At 41.3% G+C, this 15,643-nt stretch overlaps 1 protein-coding gene across 1 annotated transcript in view; it reads left to right on the forward strand.

The window, feature by feature from the left end:
• SDC2 (syndecan 2) overlaps positions 1–5,377 on the forward strand; it is a 117,156-nt gene extending 111,779 nt beyond the window's left edge. Inside the window, exons 4-5 of the mRNA XM_015455054.4 lie at positions 1,970–2,105; positions 3,018–5,377. Of these exons, the coding sequence (XP_015310540.1) occupies positions 1,970–2,105; positions 3,018–3,181 (300 nt within the window). The 3' untranslated portion in view covers positions 3,182–5,377. The remainder of the gene's footprint in view (positions 1–1,969; positions 2,106–3,017) is intronic.
• Positions 5,378–15,643: the final 10,266 nt, after the last annotated feature.

A 15,643-nucleotide genomic window follows, 5' to 3' on the forward strand; every position in this document is an offset into this window, starting at 1 on the left:
CAGGGTCCCACAGGAGCTACTTGCACAGCCCAAGAAGGTGAGGTCTTTTCTTCTTACACTCTTTAAGCCTCTAGACTTAACTAGCAGGCCGCCATTTTGGATGAACTCTAGCCTTCAGAAAGCAATCAGTTGCTTTGCTGAGCCATGGTATGTTAGACTCTGTGGATCCTAATGAAGATGGTAGGAAGCTCTCAGGAACTTATGAAGAGTAGTAGAGCTGAGGATTATTGTCTGCAGTCTTTTTTTTTGAGACAGGGTCTCACTCTGTCACTCAGGCTAGAATGCAGTGGCACAATTATAGCTCACCCCAGCCTCCAACTCCTGGGATCAAGAGATCCTCCACAGGTACACAGCACCATGCCTGGCTAATTTAAAAAATGTTTTTGTAGAGATGAGGTCTAAGCATGTTGCCCAGGTTGGTCTTGAATGATCCTCTCACCTCAGGCTCCCTACCCAGCCACATTTAGTCTTAAACCTCAATGAAGTTGACAGTGTTTTCATCAGTGATGTTGGCCAACAAGAACTTCAGACTGTTAGAGAATGAACAACTCCTTTGAATGGGACTTCTCTAACCCACTGGTTCTCAAACTATAGAATTGTCTGGAGAACTTAAATAGCAATAAAAATCAGTGCCAGCTACATAGTGCCCTGTACAGCTCAGAAGTGAAGGAGTAAGGAGAATTGGGACAGTGCTGTTGGATTGGAGCAGTCAGAGGGAGATGGTGACCTGAAGTCAGACCAATTGAAATGGAACCTCTGGTAGGAGGCCTGTATTTTTTTCATAGAAAGATTGGGGACCACTGAACTACAGCACAGATGTTAAGAATCATTTTTGATGATGAAGAGGTGGTGGAAATGGCCTCACAGGGTTTTCTGCTGGGAGTAAGTGGTGGATTGGGTGAGGACTGGAAGCTACCCAACACGTACAGTTCTGAGGTCGAAGCAGGATGGGAGCTGGGGTGTGATGTGCTGGCCACCTTAACAAAGCTGTGGAAATGAGACCCCAAGGGAAGAAGTTAATGTGAGAGCAAGATGGAGGCAAATTGACAGTGCTGTGACATGGATAACATATGATAAGAAATGCGTCGAAATAGATAACTTGGGAACACCCCAAAATACAGCGCCATTAATGGGAATAGAAAAGAAGGCTGATCCGATTCAGCAGTGAATTAATTACTACTTAGACTTGACGAGTAGAGTTAAAGGTGGTACAGCCAACAGTTAATGTCCTGCAGGCTGCTGACTTCTTGGGAATAATGCTGACTAGAGATGGCGGCTGTGAGAGGTAGATTTCTACTTGAGCATTGTGCAGTGTCTGAGACCCTGTGAGTGTTGTTCATTAGACAGGTGAGGAAATCCAGGTGGAGAAAAGAAGTATGATATGATCAGGGAGGAGCTACTTGCACAACCCAAGTCCCCGGAAGTCCTGGTCCAGGGTTTGCTGAAGGTGATATGACTAGGGGGAAGCATTAGGAGTAAGGCTTGGGGGTTGCTCCCTGCAGAGTGGGGACAGGAAAAGCCCAGTCAGGCATGAGAGAATATCTGAAAGGGAGCTGTTGTCATCGTGCCCTGTGTAGTTGAGAAGTGAAGGAGTAAGGAGAACTGGGGCAGTGCTGTTGGGTTAGAGCAGTCGGAGGGAGATGGTGACCCGAAGTTAGAAGAGTGGTGAGAAAGTAGAGATCTTAGGAAATGTCCACTAAAACAACCTCACCATGTCCTTAGCATTATTATGAACTCACTAGCTCTCTGACTTGCCTGATCATGTGATGGGTGTTACGCAAAACCATGAACTACATGGGTCCATCATGACACTCACCCATTGCTATAAACATCACACAAGTGATTATTCCAACTATTTCCTAAACTCATTCTTTGGGGAAAAAAAAGGAATTTTGGAGTATACTCATTATTTCTTCCTTCCAGCACATTTTCTTAAATCAGTGTAATCTTTCCCTGTTTCCTATACCAGTCACCTGAAGAAACTGATAAAGAGAAAGTTCACCTCTCTGACTCAGAAAGGAAAATGGACCCATCTGAAGAAGATACAAATGTGTATACTGAGAAACACTCAGACAGTCTGTTTAAACGGACAGAAGTCCTAGCAGGTGAGTATCCTGGTGGGTGTCAGGTGGGAGGGTGCCTGTATAGGCTTCTGTTAGTCTAAGTGATATTCAGAAGTGCAGCAAAGCTTGCTGTCACCTTTCTGCTGAAAGCAGTCTTGCGGATGCTTGCTTCTACAGCGAGAAGCAAGAGGCTCAGCAAACATTGTCTTTATTGTCCACCAGCTCCCTCAACCTACCCCTTCACCAGCCATCGTGCAGGGGATGGGAGGTAGCCTAAAAGAGGGAAAGTTAACATCTGAATTGATCCAGAACAACTGGATGTAGAGAGATGGCAGAGTGTGAAGATCCATCAGTCTTGCTCGAAGGCGTTCCACATTTCAAAATAAAGAGAAGGAAAAGTTCTTTAGGGGGAAGGCAGTTCACATATGTACTGCCCAAGGTGTTAAGAACGTTATTTCTATTTTAACTTAATTGGATGGAAGTGCACATATTTTAAAGGGGAAAATTTTCAAGATTTAGGAACACTTGATAGTCTCAAGTCCAAGAATAGAAATAAATTTGCATGCTTTTTTCATATATACTCTTTAAAATTTTAAGTCAATTACACTGTTTTGTGTTGAAAAAAGCAATTAGAAAATTAGAATATGAAATGTGAGTTCTGAAAAGACAAAAGTAGTTTTCAAGTATGGAATGAGTGAAGATCAAGGCCAGCTTTTTCTTATTGAGGTTTTTGGGTGGTATTGTTAACACTAACCAAAGAAATTACTGTACCTTCCTGAGGAGTTTGAGATTTGCATAGTTACCAGGTTGCTTCATTGAATCTAGTTTTTTTTTTTATTGGGGTTTTCAAATTAAGCCTTTTAGAAAAATGTAAGCAGATTGGGCTTGACAATAAAGCTAACGTCTGCAACCCTTGAATCTCTTCTAAAGTCATTTTCCTTTTGATTGTTTCAGCTGTCATTGCTGGTGGAGTTATTGGCTTTCTCTTTGCAATTTTTCTTATCCTGCTGTTGGTGTATCGCATGAGAAAGAAGGATGAAGGAAGCTATGACCTTGGAGAACGCAAACCATCCAGTGCTGCTTACCAGAAGGCACCTACTAAGGAGTTTTATGCTTAAAACTCCAACTTAGTGTCTCTATTTATGAGATCACTGAACTTTTCAAAATAAAGCTTTTGCATAGAATAATGAAGATCTTTGTTTTTTGTTTTTTTCATTAAAGAGCCATTCTGGCACTTTAATGATAAAATCCCATTGTATTTAAAACATTTCATGTATTTCTTTAGAACAACATAAAATTTAACATCTGCAGTGTTCTGTGAATAGCAGTGGCAAAATATTATGTTATGAAAACCCTCGATGTTCATGGAATTGGTTTAAACTTTTATGCGCAAATACAAAATGATTGTCTTTTTCCTATGACTCAATGATGAAAGCTGTTTCATTTGTGTCAGCATGTCTCAGATTGACCTTACCAAGTTGGTCTTACTTTGTTAATTTATCTGTTGTCGCCCTCCTCTCCTCTGCCCTCCCTTCTTGTGCCCTTAAAACCAAACCCTATGCCTTTTGTAGCTGTCATGGTGCAATTTGTCTTTGGAAAATTCAGATAATGGTAATTTAGTGTATATGTGATTTTCAAATATGTAAACTTTAACTTCCACTTTGTATAAATTTTTAAGTGTCAGACTATCCATTTTACACTTGCTTTATTTTTCATTACCTGTAGCTTTGGGCAGATTTGCAACAGCAAATTAATGTGTAAAATTGGATTATTACTACAAAACTGTTTAGTCATATCTATCTAATCAGATCTTCTTTTGGGAGGATTTGATGTAAGTTACTGACAAGCCTCAGCAAACCCAAAGATGCTAACAGTATTTTAAGAAGTTGCTGCAGATTCCTTTGGCCACTGTATTTGTTAATTTCTTGCAATTTGAAGGTACGAGTAGAGGTTTAAAGAAAAATAAGTTTTTGTTCTTAAAAATGCATTTAAGTTGTAAACGTCTTTTTAAGCCTTTGAAGTGCCTCTGATTCTATGTAACTTGTTGCAGACTGGTGTTAATGAGTATATATAACAGTTTAAAAAAAAGTTGGTATTTTATAAGCACAGACAATTCTAATGGTAACTTTTGTAGTCTTATGAATAGACATAAATTGTAATTTGGGAACATAAAAACTACTGAATAAATCATGTGGCCTAATATTGAAAATGTCACTGTTATAAATTTTGTACATTTTTGATCAAATGTACATCTCCCCTTTGCTAACGGCCGTCTGCTCTCAAGGATGACGTGGGTTTGATTTCTAAGTGTTCCACAGTGTCTGTAAATCAAGACCAAAGAGCCTGTCGATGAGACTGTTTATTACTGAATTGGCCAGAGGAAATCTGAATGTATTATCCTGTGTGTGTCTAGGTAGAGATATTGGAAGGCTGCCAGGGAATTTCGAAGTTTGCAACCTTTATTGAATAGCTGATGGCAATATTAAGACAGATGCCTGCTTTTGCAAATAACTTCTAAGACTCTAAATTCCAAAGATCTGAAGGGGGCTTTCCTGATGTTGGTATCTAAGGCTTAGGCCTATAGATTGATTTACCTTTGCAACTGTGCTCCAAGTGTCTACTGAAGCTTAACCGAAGAACTAATAAATGGACTACAATAGCTCACGTTACAGGGAAGGAGGGTAGGCAAGGAGGCTCTGTGTGTTAAAATGAGGGCCTCACTGCTTTAGGATTGAGTGGCTGGAAAGAGTGATGCCTGGGGAAGGAGATGGAGGTATGAGGGTACCCTGGCTGGTACTTTCTGTACTAAACATTTCCTTTTTCTATTTTACCATTAATTTTGTTTTAAACTGTGAGCCATCCAAGTAGGAAGACAGCAAAAAAAGCAACTTTTCCAACATACAATTTACTTTTAATAAAGTATGAATACTTCATTTTGAGAGCATTCCCTGGAATTGCCACAGAATTCATTAGAAACATTTTTTAAGCAACACTTGGAACAGTGTTTACTTAAATCCTTAATGGCCTTAATTAATTCTCAAATTCCTGCCCCATCACGTACAGAGTCAATTCACTTCAGAGTGACTAAAAGGAAACAGTGCTTTCTAAAGCCACGCAGTGTCCCTCAATTACAGAGGGTAGGAACGGTTATACCTCTAACTGTGCAAAGCAGAGTGAAATTCAATTCATAGAATAACAACTGCTTGGAATATCCATGCCAGGAAAAGAAAAATTTCTGGCAAATATTTTGTCACTGCTGTAAAGCAAAATATTTGTGAAAGTGCCAAAATAAAGTCTGTCATGCCAAAAGTAAATCATTGTATAGACTGACATCCAGTTTTCTTCAACTGTACACTTTCTGCTTAGTTTTTATTTTTAAGATGCAGTAAATAATACTATAAAAAGTGTTAGTAATGATTACTGAGTTCAGGAAAATTTTGGTAAAATGTAAATATTAAAGCCAATGTGAAAATTTCCTGTTTCCTTAACCACATGTAAATGATTTCCCTTGAGTGAATACGGCTTTGTGTTTGAGAGACTTGAAATATTCACACTGTCCCATTTGCAGCCCGTAGGGGGAATAGGAAGCACTTGGGTTTTATTTTTGTTTTTCATGTTCAGCTGCAGGTGGGTGCGTAGTACCTGAATTTCAGGATTAGGACCTGTTTAATAAAAGTGAACAACATTATAAAAATTGCCATCTCTTAAGGATTGATAGTTTCACATCAAATGTTTAGTGAATTTTTGTTAATGCACTTTTTTGCAAGTTAGACAAAATGTACTTATGGATATAGTCTGTTAGGTCTAGGAGAGTAAGCTAATTAAATATAGAATACAATTACCTTCTTCAAGTGTCCCTAAAGAAACTACTGTGTCCTACTTCATAGTTTTAAGGAGCTTTATTTCTTCAATATGTTAGACATTTTGAAACATCAAGGAAAGATGTTAGGTAAGCAAAAATATAAAACCTAGAAATATTGTGGGGTTAATTTTATAAGTGTGATCTTTATAGTGTTATTTCGATTACATAAGGGGGTGGTAGAGAAAAAAATATTTTTAAACATATTTGATAGTACCAAAAAAGGGAACAACTTCGAGCAACGCTATCTCTAATGTGAATTTCTAAATTCTAAGCTCGCAGCAGACATCGGTGAGACCCTAAGAGGTTTCCAATTAAAATTAAGCCAGATGATAAATGGAGTAATCTGAATTGAGTGATCCCTAAGGTTTTTTTCAGGTCTAGTATTTTATGACAATAGTGAAATTTGAGACTTGGCCATTTCTGGGGAGTTACATTAAGTCAGCACAAAAAACTTTAAAAGGGTAAAACAACATCTTTTAGTGGTAAAAACAGTTTCCAGAATCACTTCTGTCCCACTCTATCTCCAAACTCTGGGTGACTTCACTCTTACGGTTTATGGTTGTAAGGTTTCATTTATTTTTGTTTATCTGCTGCACATGATCTTTAGCAGGGCCTTTTCTCAGCATGGAATCGTGACAACTTTGAGAGCAACTTGGTTTCCTGCGAATTAGCTGGAAGGGTGTAACCCAAGCTGTCAGTCCAACCCACAAATAGCAGAGTGAAATGTTAGGCTTTGGTGCTTCAGAGATGCTGAGTGCAAGATGCATTTATTCCAGTTTTGTTGGCACAATAGCATTCAAAAAACAAATGCTTGTATGTGCAATCCATCAGAAGTTCAACAGGTATTTGCCTACTGACTATGCACTGGAAACTTCAAGCATTAGAAGGTATGGTGGTGAACCACATAGACAAGGACCCGGCTCACGTGGAGCTTTCATGAACTTGGTGTGGGTTGCAGAGTGGAAATAAAATCAATAAATGAAACTAACAAATGGAAGTTATCAGTTGGTAATTTCCACAATGGACACAATACAACATAAGCTGACATGTGGGACTGAAGGGCTGTAACAGTCCGGAGAGGCTAGGTATGCTATGGTCACAATCTGAAAGTCTCAGCAACTTAAAACAGCAAAGATTTCTTTCTTGCTCCACTCTGTGTCCTACTGGTTGATGGGGAGCTGTGCTCTGGATAATTGTCATCCCCTCTCCAGGGCTCAGGCTGATGGAGTAGCCATTATCTGAAACACTGGTGGTCACTCTGGTAGAAGGAAAAAGGGTGAAGCACACAGTGGGATCTTAAAGATTCCACCCATACTTAATTTGCCAAAGCAAGTCATATGGCCACATCTCATGTCCAGGGTGCAGAGAAGTGCAATCTTACTTTGTGCCCGGAAGGAGAGAGATGGGATATTTGTGAGCAGCCATCATTACTACTACAGCTGAGTCAGCAAAGATCTCTGAGAAGAAAAGCCCTGAGTGATGTGTAGCCAGTTGTGCTAAAATCAGGACAAGCATGATTTTAGCTGTGAAAAGATCCTGAAGAGGGAACAAGCTTGGCATGTTGGAGTAACAGGGAGAAGACCAGTAGCTGGTGACGGGGGAGACAGAGGTAGAAGAGGTGGAAGAAGGGGGCTGAGAAGTGCAATCCCCTCTTAACTTGTCTTCTTTCTCTTTTGTTCCTTTGTATTTTATTTCCCACGAGGAAGCTAAACTGATCTCATTAAGGTAGAAATTAGTTTATGTTGCTTTCTCCAATGGCTCCTATAGCACTTAGAATAAAGCCCCTGCTTCTTACCCTTGCCCTCAAGGTCTGCAGGAACTGCCCCCTGAACAATGCATTATAAGTGGACACAGTGGGAGGTCATTATAGCCACCTAGGGAAGGAATGGTGGTGGCTTGGCCTAAGGTGGTCATAGTGGAGATGGAGAGGAACTGTTTAGGGAGGAACAATCAATAGGTCTTTCTAAAAGGTTGGAAGAAGTAGGAAGTAAAGAAAAGAATCAAAGAGGGCATTGCTATTTTTACTGAGCAGTGGATGAATCGTTCTGAGAAGGAATACCAAGGGGAATTGGCTGCTAAACCAAGGGTTTGTATTGGGCCATGTTAAATTAGAGAGGACTATTAGATAACCAAGTGGAAGTGTCAGGTGAACAAATTACATGTCAGAATCGAACTCAGAGAAGAGGTCCTCTCTTGGAGCTGGAGATGTTAATTTAGGGGAAGTGTTAGTGTTCATTTGCCTGTTGGCACTCTGATTCATTTCCTGCTCTTTCATGCTCTACTCTGCATGGCTTGAGGATGAGTGGATACCAGGAGAGTGGGGTGTGCAAGGTTGACCCACGCAAGCTACATTTCCCAAGCTTCCTTGCCAACTGGCCTCTGGGAAAGTTTGGCCAATGGAAGACACTGGCGAAAGACTGCAGTCAGTAGGAGAGGAAAAGCCAGAGTACTTTCCCCTCTCTTTGCTCTAGGCAACATCTCTAGCATGAATGCACTTCCTCTGTAGTTAAATCCCCACCAGGCAAGCCCTCCTCCATGTCCCTAGCTCCCACTATTCCTAAACTCTCATAACTCCACTTTCCTTCTTGGTTTCTCTACCCCTAGGGAGGCATCAACTTCCTGATGTTGGTATTCTCTCTCCAGTTTGCCCTTACAACTTTTCCAACATCTTTGCAACCAACTGGTATTAAATTCTCTCTATTGCGCTACCAGGTGTGGGTTCTGTTTTCCTTCCTGGACCCCTGGTGATGACACACGAGTGAACAGCATGTAGATGGTATTAAAAGCCGTGGGACTAGATGAGATTATTTGCAGATGTAAGTACAGTAGCACCCCCCCCCCCCTTATCCAAAGAAGATACATTCCAAGACCCCTAGTGGGTGCCTAAAACCATGGAGATATCTAGCCCTATACTGTGTGAAAGTTGCTCATACAAATTGGGTCATTTTTTTCATATCCAACCAATTCACAGTCAAGGAGCCTAAGAGAAGAAGAACGTATGGTATATAACATTGCTCTGAGAATGTAATTCTCTGCAAGCCTGGCTGCTGAAGCTGCCTGTTGTAACCTGAAACTAGTTTTATCAACAGCTACTGAAACAAGCTGCTGTGTCTCTCAGACTAGTTTTACCTACTGCAGTCACTCACCAATCAGAGCCTGCCAGCTCTCCAGTGAACTTTCTTGAAAATGGTGCCAATGAACTGAAAAGCAGTAGGTAACATTTCTCCTTTTTATAAAACCTCCAACCTTCTCTTGTTCTTTGGACATACTGAAGACCACCCAGTCTGTGTGCATTCCTTGAATTTCAATTCTTGCTTCCCATATAAAACATTTTATTTTATTTTATTTTATTTTATTTATTTGAGATGGAGTCTCACTGTCACCCAGGCTGGAGTGCCATGGCGAGATCTTGGCTCACTGCAACCTTCGCCTCCTGTGTTCAAGTGATTCTCCTGCCTCAGCCTCTCAAGTAGCTGGGACTACAGACATGCAGCACCAGTCCTGGCTATTTTTTGTATTTTTAGTAGAGACAAGGTTTTACCATGCTGCCCAGGCTGGTCTCAAACTCCTGACCTCAAGTAATCCACCTGCCTCGACCTCCAAAATGCTGGGATTACAGGCATGAGCCACCAAGCCTGGACTAAAACATTTTAAATTTAGAGATTCATCTCTATATCTTATTTGACTTTGACAATTGTATAAACTATGTTTTTTCCTACACTTACATACCAATGATAAAGTTTGATTTATAAATTAGACACAGTAAGATATGAGCAACAACAATAATAAAACAGAACAATTATAACAATATAGTGTTCACGATTTCACAGACAGAAGACTCATTTTGACCTTAGATCTTAGCAGCCTCAGTATACAATATTTTTCTTTCCTTATAAAGTTGACAACTTTTACCTTTTCACTTAAAGGAAGCACTTTACGGCTTTTCTTAGAATATCTAAATTATCAGCATCACTACTCCTGCACTTTAGGACCATTATTAACCAAAATAAGAGTTACTTGAGCTCAAGCACTGTGGTACTGTGACCATTGATCTGATAACCAAGATGGCTACTCAGTGACTAAGCAGTGGAGAGCGTCTACAGAATAGGGACATGGGACAAAGGGAGGATTCATGTCCCGGGTGGGATACAGCAAAATGGCAGGACATTTAATGACACTACTCAGAACTACATAGAATTCAAAACTTACAAATTGTTTATTTCCAGAATCTTCCATTTAATTTTTTTTTTCTTTTTTTGAAACAGAGTCCTGCTCTGTCACCCAGGCTAGAGTGCAGTGGTGCAATCTCAGCTCACTGCATCCTCTGCCCCCACCAGGTTCAAGCGATTCTCCTGTCTCAGCCTCCCGAGTAGCTGGGATTTCAGGAATCCGCCACCATGCCGAGCTAATTTTTGTATTTTTTAGTAGAGATGATGTTTCACCACGTTGGTCAGGCTGGTGTTGAACTCCTGACTTCAGGTGATCCACCCACCATGGCCTCCCAGAGTGCTGGGATTACAGGCATGAGCCACCACGCCTGGCCTATTTAATATTTTTGGACAGCAGTTGGCCTCAGGTAACTGAAACTGTGGAAAGTGAAATTGCAGGTGGGGGACTACTGCAAATAGAGAAGGATGGTCCTGGGTCTGCCTTCTGGCATTCTGACTATCTTTTTAGGTGAACCAGTACCTGATTCACTATTGAGCACTGGTTTGCCATGTTGGCAGATGCTTAGCAGATAGCACAATCTTTCATTGCAAGGGAGGAAAGTCCCCACAATGCACCACTGACACATTTTTGAGAAAATTAATAGTTAGGTAAAGTATCCTCTTCTACCTGGTCATTAATAACATAAAATCTGAACTGTTTTTAACATAGAACATAGTAGTTGGGTGAAGGAGTAAGAATTATTTGAATATCAGGAAGTGCCACTATTATCTGTGTTTACAATGGGAAGATAGCAAATAAAGCAGTGAGTAATTCTCCCACTTGTAGCTTTGTCCTAGTCATTGAAAGCATGATTTTTGCCAAGCTTAATTACATTCTGCTTCAGTAAATACCAGAGTATGCTTCAATTCCTCTGTAGAGATCAATTGCAGGGATGAGCAGTAAAGAAGGTAAAAATGTAGACAACTTAACTCTGTGTCAGATCCAGGACTTAGAGATCATGAAGTTTCCTTTTCTGATAACCCCACATTTTAGTCCTTTATGCTTTTAGTATCTGTTACCCGTTTTTTTCACTTAGCTCAGTTTTTTCATGTGTAAAATAAAGATAATAATATCTACCACATTGACTTGTGGGAATTCAGTGAGGCAATGGAAGTGATGCACTTAGTACTATATCTGGCCTCTGGGAGATCCTCAATATTCACACCTGTAATCCTAGCACTCTGGGAGACCGAGGTGGGAAGACTGCTTGAGTCCAGAGTTGAGACCAGCCTGGCAACAGAGTGAGACACTGTCTCTACAAAAAACTTTCAAAAAACATTAGTTGGGCATGGTGTCATGAGCCTATTGTCCCAGCTACTTGGGAGGCTGAGGTGGGAGGATCACTGAAGCTCAGGAGATGGAGGCTTCAGTGAGCCATGATGGTACCACTGGACTCCAGCCTGGGCAAGAGAGCGAGATTATGTCTTAAAAAAAAAAAAAAGATAGTTAATTTATTCTTCTACCAAATGCTTCCTGAGCACTTTGCCGGGCACAATTCCAGTCCCTGGGAAGAGACAGACAAAAATAAGTTAAATAGTCATGGGCTATATAACATTGTTTGTGTCAATGATAGACTGCATATATGATGGTGGTCTTATAAGATTATATTACCGTATTTTTGCTGTACTCTTTCTAAGTTTATATATCTTTACATATATTAACACTTAATGTTGTGTTACAGTTGCCTGCAGTATTCAGTATGGTAACATGCTGTACAGGTTTGTAACCTAGGAGTCATAGGTTATACCATATAGCCTAGGCATGTAGCGGGTGATGCCATCTAGGTTTATTTAAGTTCATTCTATGCTGTTTGTACAACAACAGAATTGCCCAATGATGCATTTCTCGAAGCATATCCTCATCATTAAGTAATGCATGAGTGACTGTGTGTCAGTGGAAAGGTGACATTTGAGCAGAGTTGAAGGTGGTAAGGGATTGAGCCATGGTGTGTGGGGAAGGGGAACCAGGGCCTTGGGGGATCTGGGAAGCCTTACAGGCAGAAGGAACAGCAAGTGCCAAGGCTTAGAGTGTAGCCAAGGAGCCAGTGAGCTAGAGAGTAGACTGGTGGGTAGTCAGGGCGGTATCCCTGGGCCAGACCGCATAGTTATGGCCTTGTACTCATTGTGATGACTTTGGGGAGCAGGATTTTGAGCCAAAACGTGACGTGATCTGACCTATGCTTAAAATTGGTTCTCAAACCTCGGCAGGGATCAGAATCATCGGTAGGTCTTGTTAAAGCACAGATTTCTTGGCCCCAGCCCTGGAGTTTCTGATTCTGAGAAACTCGTGGGTGGAACCTGAGAATGTGCATTTCCAACAAGTTTCTCAGGTGCAGCGGCTGCTGCTCCAGCAGGAACTTCTTTTTGAGAAGCAGTGCGTCAAAGGGATTACTGTGATTTTACTTGGATTACCATGTTGACAATAGGCTAATTGGAGGTGGCAGAGATGGGCAGAAACACAACAGGGAGACTAGTGAAGCTATCGCGGGACTCAAGGAGAGAGACAATCATGGTGATGGAAGTGGTCAGATTCTAGAGAGCCAGGGTAGCCTCAAAGTCAGGAAATCCAAGTGAATATATAATAAATGGTGTGTTGATGTTACATTACAATATCTGATAACATAATATAATCTGTGTTTTCAAACTTTAGGTCATCCGAGTTGTTGAAGATCTAACCAACCGGATTTGCTAACAAATCCTGGGTGACCCTCTCTTCTTCTTCCAGATGGCCGCACACTCCATAATCCTCTCCTCTTCTCAGGATATCAGGAACTACTGTCATTATCCATTCCCTCAATCAACCTCACTCCTTTTCCTCCACTCCTTTAGCCTTTAACATTATACCTTGTCTGGCTTTGTGTTGATATAGATATACATAGATATAGATGATATAGATAATCTGCTTTTGCCTTCAGTTCTAATTATGCTGAGGACCTAGATTATGTTTGATTCACTTTGCCATCCCCACCCCACACACCCCCACACCTCCCCACCCCCTTCTCCTTCCCATCCCCACTACCACTACCATTCTTAGTACCAGCCCGGTTCCAAACATTGCGTGTATCAGCAGATCTTCTCCATTTCTCTGTGAAATTTGGTGGGATCCCATATATTTGGGACGTTCAGCCAAGCAAAACAAAACAAACAAATGACTGATGTCCTGTCAAAAGTCTAAAAACATCTGAAGTAACTAGGTGTCCACAGATACTTGTTAAACCCTGGACTTGTACTTTACCTCCTTAAGGCACAGCAAGTGCTCTGATGAATTTATAGTTTTCTTCCAGATACATTTTAGCATTTTTGCGGATAAATATTCAGCATTTAAACAGGGAACTGATTAGTGTTTTTTCCCTTTGTTCTTTCAATATTTCCGCCATTGTGCCACATAATCACCACACTGGATCCAGGCTGTCCCTGAGATCAAAAACTACCCTTTTTATGACCCGTTCTCCCATTTATGTGAAGGAGGCTGGGCTGTAAACATGGTATGAAAAAAATTCTTATATGCCATCTTGATTGCTAACATCTGTTCAAATTTCCATTCATAAATTTAAAATTCAGGCTTCTGTAGCCATCTGTTTTCTCACAACAATCTGAAAAGAAGAAAAGCCCAAGGCAGATGTGCGGGTGGGAGAAGAGCTGCTGCCCGGCTTGGCCAACTTTTGGGAGTTTTTACTTTGTTTTTGTTTTTCCTCCCTAGCAGGGTAGGCATGACTTTTCTCCCTTCAGGGTAGTAGTTCAGTCCCTGTGTCTCAGTTTCTCGTTATACAGTGGGGTTAGAAAATGGCTTTTGTCTCTCTGTCCTTCCCAGTTCCCTCTCTCTCTTCCCTGACTCTGTGTTTCTGTCTCTCTCCCATGTGTTTGTGCACATGTGTGTGAACATACACTCACAAAAGTGCCCATCTATAAATAAGAGGTAGGAACTGAAATCTTTCTGCTGACTTTCTTAAAGTTGTCCGTCAATCTCAGCAGACGCTGGTGAGCTAGAACCCACTGCTTGCCTGGATCATAGACAATTTTCTGGCTTGGTGGGCCTCTCATTGGGAATTTCTCCATGGATTACTTTGGCATGGCTAATGGATATGATTTGGCAGCTGCAGGATCCAGATGCCAAGCCAGGCAATGGCCCTTTTTTATTTTGCTCTTGGCAGTGTCATCTGTGTCTAAGGGACTGGGCTTCTTCTAAAGTCACCTGGCTTTGTTCCAGCAGTGCTGTTGCAGCAACTGTGAAATGCCTTCGAAAGCTGACATGACATTTTGGAGGCCTGCTGGGCTACAGTACTCTCCTAAATGGGACCTAGCTTGGGACTCACTTTTAGCATCAAATGCTTTTTTTCTCCCCAGTTTATGTTGAGAAACAAGTTCTCAGCAAACCACATGCGAAGTCTCTTTTGCATCCTAATGTCCACTCTGAAAACCTCAGCACTATGAATCAAGGCTCCACCCATCCCAAACTTGGGTTTAACAGTTCTGCACGCAAGCTGGTGGTTTGTGGAATCATCTTGCTGGGTTATATGTGCTCATTTTCAGTTCACTCTGACATTGCATTTATATATAACTTGTGACTGATGTCCTGGGCCTCACTGTGTGACAAGTCGTTTAACCATTCTGCGCCTGACTTTTTAAATGTCAGTGGAATAGAAGATATCAATACCTTACCTCCCCTTGCTAGTGAGTGGATCACTGGGGTTTGAGGAGGGGCTTGGCAGGCATTGATGATGTGGGAATACTTGACTTATAAATTACCCACACTTCTGAACAGCTGTTATCCCCACATCAGAGCTGCCCCAGCCATTGATTTCGTCAGGGTCTCCCAAACTGTCACTGAAGCATCTCTAGTATCTACTTCTCCTGTCTGCTCTCTGTATCGTTCTCCTGTCCACTTCCCCTACTCCCTAGACTCCTCAGGGCTCGAGATTGAGGAGTACTCAGAGACAAGGTCACTGGAGCAGAGATGACAAATATCTGGTTTTTGGTTTTCTTTTCCCATTTCTTCAGACATCATTAATTGATTCTAGTATGCTCTCCTGCTAAGGCCAGCCTCGGAATTCTTCTCCAGACAAGGATCCATGCAGCCACAAGTAATCAATTGGAATTGGTTTGGGAGATTAAACTTATCCACTATCCTCTGTCTAGAGTGACACTGGTCTTAGGGCCACAGTGGTTCTGAATCAGCCATGTTGTGAGTTAAATAGGATTGGTCTACTTAAATAGGTTGGCCTAAGGAACCAAATCTAACCTGTAATACTGTAACACTGTTCTGGGGGGAAACACATTTGGAACTTGAAACATTAGCTTAGAAGGGAGCTTTTAGAAAGCCACTGGCACCTACATCAGAGTTCACCTGTACTTGGTTATGGCATGATAAGAGTGGCACATGGGTAGAGGCTGAGAGCACGGACTGCTTGGTTGTAATTCTGGCCCTGCCTCTTAACTGGCTGTCTGACTGGGCAAGTTAACTAACGTCTCTGTGGCTTACTTCTTTCATCTATAAAATAGAGATGTTAATA

This window comes from Macaca fascicularis, chromosome 8, assembly GCF_037993035.2.
Source record: "Macaca fascicularis isolate 582-1 chromosome 8, T2T-MFA8v1.1".
NCBI classification, from domain to species: domain Eukaryota; kingdom Metazoa; phylum Chordata; class Mammalia; order Primates; family Cercopithecidae; genus Macaca; species Macaca fascicularis.